Source organism: Perissodus microlepis, chromosome 17 (genome assembly GCF_051167445.1).
Source record: "Perissodus microlepis isolate ML-2025 ecotype Zambia chromosome 17, ASM5116744v1, whole genome shotgun sequence".
Lineage (NCBI taxonomy): Eukaryota > Metazoa > Chordata > Actinopteri > Cichliformes > Cichlidae > Perissodus > Perissodus microlepis.
The window spans coordinates 3527907-3534129 of record NC_140477.1 but is presented as its reverse complement, the minus strand read 5'-3'; the positions used below and the strand labels follow the sequence as shown (position 1 = coordinate 3534129).

General features: G+C 40.2%; 1 protein-coding gene across 1 annotated transcript; it reads right to left on the bottom strand.

Moving 5' to 3' along the window:
• Window positions 1–31: 31 nt before the first annotated feature.
• arl1 (ADP-ribosylation factor-like 1) lies at window positions 32–6193 on the bottom strand. The gene is made up of 6 exons (XM_084909231.1): window positions 6014–6193; window positions 4754–4891; window positions 2029–2110; window positions 1532–1643; window positions 1180–1358; window positions 32–1087 (listed from the first exon to the last, which is right to left on the bottom strand). Exons 1-6 carry the CDS (start codon window positions 6015–6017, stop codon window positions 1057–1059), a joined length of 546 nt encoding a protein of 181 aa, XP_084765357.1. The 5' UTR covers window positions 6018–6193; the 3' UTR covers window positions 32–1056.
• Window positions 6194–6223: the final 30 nt, after the last annotated feature.

Here is a 6223-nt window from a genome sequence, read left to right as displayed (position 1 = left end):
ACTCTATGAAAAGCAAAAAAACAAGTCTCAGTGCCGATACAATCACTGAAAGCAAACTTTACTGAGAATAAGTTTCACTGTACAAGCAGATACAAATATGCAACCATAAAACTTTGAGCATACAGTTAGTGTTCAGTAGCTGAAAGACTAATATGCCAAAGCTGCACCCAAAAAATTTAAATGAAAAAAAACTTAACCCCTAAATTATTTAAAACAAATCAACAGAAGGAAAAATAGAAACTGGTGACAAACCATCTGCCTGCTATATAGTACAAAAAATGGTCAGGCTGCAGTAACACTTGGCTAGACGATGGCTGATACAAAGAAACGTGTTCTTCCACATTCTGAGTCAAAATTATTTTTTTGCGATTTAGTGAATGTTCTGTTTTCAACGAGGAATGGAAAATCAATGTTGTGAGTCAGTCCAGTGTACTATAAATATTCTGCACTGAGGTGGACGTTCACCCTCTCAGGAGCAGGACTGTCAGGTCTTGTAATGTTTGTGCCTTTAATGGTCAAACGCTGCCTCCTGGTGGATATTTGCTGGATCTTTTCAGTGACTGTAGTGCTCGTCACATGGTAAATGCTGTCTGGCTGCAAAGCATCCTTCAAGAGGATTTAAAACTGAAGCTGACTGAATATTTTTAATCCATGATGACTTCAAAACTACTGTAAATGTATTAATAAAATTAGCAATATTTATTTATATATGTCACAGTTATCAGCTGTCACTTTGTGTTGCCAAGATATAGGAAAATGTTGACACCACATTTAAACTGTTGCTCATCCATCGCTGCAGTCTTACAGTTCTCCCAAACCTTCATTTGTCTGTGTCCAGTCCACATGTTACTGCAGCCTCTGCTGCTCGGTCCCAGGCTTCAGAGGCGTTTGGCATGGGGAGGACTCGGCCAAAGGCTTCAGATGGGTCAAATGTAGGGAAGGTGATGGGGAAGGGTAGGAGTGCAATCACCTGTCCAATGTAAAAAGGGAAATGGGGAGCAGTCCATTACAAGACTTCTTACAGAACGGGGCATAAACAGAACAGGTGCCAGCCTTTTACTGCCGACTCTTCAGGGAATCCACCAACCTGCAAGCAGTGAGAGTAAACAGAGTTCAGAGGATAACACGTAAATGATATTCTTCCATTAGTCTCATTTCTCTGTGTGATTAGCAGCCTACCACTCCATAGCCTCGTCCAGCCCTGTGCCTTTGGTGGCTGAAGTCTTAAAGATCTGCCATTTTCTGTCTTTAAGGGCAGGCAGGCCCAGGGCGTTGGCCACCTCGGTCGGTGTCATGGCCTGATCCATGTCCTGTTTGTTCGCAAACACCACAAGGATCGCCTTCTTCAGCTCCTCTTCCTGAACAAGACATGGTCACAAAACTCCAGCGTGAAAAGTGGACCTTTTTGTTCCAACTTTCAATAAGCAGCTGCTGCACATTATCAGACAAACGGAAACAAATGACGGCAGCCGTTTACAGCTCCAGCTGCTGGGTTCATTATCACCTGCTAGCTGACAGTTAGCACACTTACCTCCAACATAGCAACCAGTTCAGACTTTGAGATGCCCATCCTGTCACGGTCACTGCTGTCGACGACGTAGATGACTGCGTCTGTGTTTGAGTAATAACAGCGCCAGTAGGGCCTGTGAAGCAGAAAATTAAATAGAAATGCTGATAAACTGGAGACTGAGACAGGTAGGATGAGAGGAAGGAACTCCATCAAAGAGCGAGTGAGAGGTGGAGACTGAGTGCAACAATCCAAAAATAAAGATGAAGGCAAAGATATCAAACACTTGGAAGGTGAAAACACTGAGGAAATAATGAAAATGAATGATGGTGAGCTAAGAACACACCAGCTTCTTACAGCAGTAATCTGTGTATGGTCTCAACCAAAGATGAAATTGTTTTGCTTATTCAAATGAAAAGAAAAATGTAAATCTCCAGTTAGAAACACACGCAGGCCTCAATTCTCTACTCTTAACAAATCCACAGGAGGCTGTTTTCTTGCATTTTCACAGCACCACCTACCTGATACTTGTCTGTCCTCCCAGATCCCACACCTGGAACTTCAGGTTCTTGTATGTGACCGTCTCAACGTTGAAACCAATTGCTGCCGACAAAAGAAAATATTATTCATATAATCAAGTTATGCACTATAATAACGAGATGAGGAGAAAATGCATACTGCAAAGATATTTGTGGTGCAGTTTAAAGATGACATAGAAAGACAAATAAGGCTCAATATTAAAACACTTTATTTAGGAAAAGAAATATGTGAAAGCAGCTGAGTGGCTCCAATCACTTCAGGTGTATTTAAGGGTTTTAATTGTAATGTTTTATCCAACGGTTTCCTGTTTGTTATGGGAAACAACAAAATACCCTTATCTTTAACTAACAGGCATCCCTGAATGTAATTAATAAGTCAGGTATCTTACAAAAAAAGAAATAAAAAGATTCTCACTCACTGACACAACATGGCTTTGAGGGAAGTTTGGGTGGAACTGTGATTAAGAACTACTAAAAATGTAAACAACCTGTGAGGTGAACTTCACACACAGAAGATAGTTTGAGTTCTTAAAACGAAATTAACCAAAATCTGATTAAAACCAGTCTCGAGGTCAGCTGAACATTTTTGGATATTTATGGTGTTGATCTTGATAGATTTATACAGACACCTCTGTCTCCATAGCAATACATTTAAACATTTTCTGTCCCAGCCACAACTCAAGTCAAGTCAACTCAAGTCAAGTGGCTTTATTGTCACTCCAGCCATGTGCAGTGGTGCAGTACATAGTGAAACAAGACAACATTCCTCCAAGACAAGACCACGGTGCTACATATGCCATATAACAGACAATCAACACAGGACTACATAAAGTGCAATGTGCAAAAATTGCAACAAAAAAAACCCCAAACCTGTATTTATATCTACTTACAGTAGCTTCCATGTCATCTGACATGCTGCCAAGTCAAATCTGCTGTGATTGCATAAAACAGGTTTCTCACAGAAGGGATGTTTGGGGTCAGAGTGCTTCGTTAGTTTGCTCGGCTCGCTGGCCTTTGATGTGTCAAACTCTGATAACTCCCACTGTCTGGCAGTTGATTAAAGGCATATTACACGAATTACACTGGTTCTCTCTTTTTCTCTCACTGAACCACATTACATTTTCTTATCATTCGCCAACATAAAACCTGAGCCATGGAAATCAGTCAGGCCATTCTTTGCCAAATGCACTAATTTTATCTGGCTGTGGATCAGGTCATCTGTGCTGGAGATGCTGGGTTATCTTAGCAGGGAGGTAGGGCTGCCACGATTAGTCGACTAGTCACGATTACGTCGACTATTAAAATCGTCGACGACTGATTTAATAGTCGACGCGTCGTTTGACGCTTTGTAAGATCCCAAAAGACGCAGGAATAAGTAGTAGGATTTAAGAGTTTAATAACGGACTGAAACAGAAGATGGCAGCACTGCATGTACAAGGATGCCAGCTGCCGTTAAACCCCGAAGAAGAAGAAGCAGTGTCCCAGAATTCATAGCGCGGCCCAGCTCAGTAGTGATGGGATTTCCGGCTCTTTTTAGAGAACCGGCTCTTTCGGCTCCGAACCGGCTCTTCAGGTTGTTTTGTTGCTTTAATTAATTTATTATTAACAATAATATAAAATTATGCACAAAAGGAATTACTAATGTAAAAAAAAAAAAAAAAGTGGTTTTATTTATATATGTTTATATATAAATATATGCGGTGGCCCCTAGAGACAAAGCACGTACAAATTAAACACTTAATGCTGTAAGCTAATGATAGTTATATAAGAGCAGATGCATGCTGGTGCAATAAGCTGTACATTTTCCGTCCAATGGATGATGATCTGATTAGTCGACTAATCGCAAAAATAATCGGTGACTAGTCGACTATCAAAATAATCGTTTGTGGCAGCCCTACAGGGAGGCGCTTCATGTAACAGTTAAATCCACTATAATATCTCACCACTTTTCCAAAATCACAGTAGAGGTGACCAATCATAAAACGGTTTATGTATTTCCACTAGCACGGCGTACCGCATAATTGCTGGGCCCAAAGTCAGTGGCACAGTTCTTTGCTGCATGATTTATCTCACATGGATATCAAAGCTACTTGTGCAAGTAATGCCATGTACAAATCATTGGAAAACCTGTCAAAATATTGGCTGGCTTTCAAAAGACACCAAGGCAGAACAGGCTCTGCATCAGCACCACGCTGGTGGAGCATGTCTCATACGGGTACAGGTGGAACAGGCACTGCAGCATTTTTCTTCACAATAACAATATCGGTAGCTTTTTTTTCCACTTTGAATTACTGGAATGTGGGAGGAGGGGAGGGGGTGTGGTATTGCTTATACAAATATTTCTCGAAGCAGAAAAACAGCAGGAGTTTGGAGCTCCTGAACGTCAGGCACACGAGTGTGAAAATGTAAAGTTGAACTTGACACAGCAGGAAAATGAAGGCATAAAGACATTCAGCTGCTCCCTTTTTTCAAAGGCGTCACTATAGCAAATCTATACATGGAGACCCACATTGTATATGGCAGATTTAATGATGGATGCTTCCAAGGCTTGGGAATACCACAGGAGAACACTAGCTTGTGACTCCCTTGAAGCTGGGTTTGACTCCCCTCTTGATATTAGTCTAGAATCTCTAAGGCGAATATGTTAACCGCTACACTATGGAGCCACTAAATGTGCAATCCAGATACAGACAAAACAAATACGTACTGGGAATTGTGGTCACCACCTCTCCAACCTGCAGTCTGTACAGAATTGTGGTTTTCCCAGCACCGTCCAAACCCAGGATCAAAATCCTCATCTCCCTGGTGCCAAACAGGCCAGAGAAGAGACTAGAGAAGAAACCACCTGAAGAAGAAGAAAAAGAAAGGAGTAGTGAGAAAAAAGGATGAATGTGCAGAAATATTTACTTTTCATCAAACACCTAGTTCCCTTGGATTTTTAGGGGTAGTATTGCTTTTTCTTTTTTAACATTGACAGAGTGCTGGTGTTGCGCCAAAAAGTCATTTCCGATGTTTATGTGCTTTTTTTAAAAAATGTGTAATGTCTCTGCTTGCATTGGTTAAACGATTGTAGTCAACAGGATTTATATGGGGTTTTATGAAAAACAAAGAAATTAACTCGAAAGTATCTTTATGACTTTGTGACATTGTACCCACATTATAACCGATCCAGACCTTTTTAGCCACTTCAAATATCTTTATACAAATATTATGTTATATTTGTTGCAATTTCTCCTACCCCCTTTAGCCAGATCCTTCTTAAAGGAGACAATTTCAATGTCAGTGATAGTTTTTAACTGGGTAAATAAAGGATATATAAAAGTCACTTTGCCATAAAGTGATTGCAGCTTCTCCCTTGTGACAGGAATATTGTTTGTATCTCAAGATAACTTAACTTCACTCATGGCTATGGATAAATTTGACATATGTTTAACATAGTTATTTATCTAATTCATCGTAAGCGCCTTGAGACAACTGTTGTTGTGATTCGGTGTTTTAAATATAAAATTGATTTGATTTGACAAGCAGAAGTGACCAAAAAGGCGAATATGCCGAATACATTTAGGCTTGTAGTTCTTTACTCTCTTCCTGATTTCCATGGAAGCTACTAACCGATTTACTGTCACTGTCAACCAGGCAAACTGCAGTTAGCTTAGCTACACACAGTGTTATGGAGTATTGGTATTAGCAGAAAATGAAATGCATGTCATCATCCATGATCAATGCCAGTATGTTCATGTTTTAATTACAACAGAAACTGTTTGGTCGGGGAATATTAACAACAACATGCCGTTAATAAAGAGCAAAACATATTCACTGTAAGTTGCTAATTTTGGCAGGCAAGCTAACTGGCTACACTCGCACATTAAATTAAACAAACAAACAGGGATATAATCATTAATACACACGGAGATTACATGTAACTACACAAAATCACGTTTTGCTGAGCAATTGTGAAAATACTCACCCATTTTGATAAAGCCAGGGTCCTTATTTCCACGCTAAAGTGCCAGATTTCACTGGATGCGGATCTTCTTCCGTGTGGTTGACGTGTCGCTGAACGACGTCACCAACTTGTCGCTTGGAGTTTGCTTAGCAACATTCGTCACACACAAAAGCGCTAATAAAATATAAAATAAAGAAATCGCGACAAATGGAGCAAACTTCAGTAACTCTG

Excerpts from the sequence above, each read along its gene's own strand:
- arl1 (XM_084909231.1), bottom strand. Across the intron at positions 1,644-2,028 it reads GGAGGACAGACAAGTATCAG|GCCCTACTGGCGCTGTTATT; the intron begins GTAGGTGGTGCT and ends TCTGCTTCACAG. Across the intron at positions 1,088-1,179 it reads CTGGACGAGGCTATGGAGTG|GTTGGTGGATTCCCTGAAGA; the intron begins GTAGGCTGCTAA and ends CACTGCTTGCAG.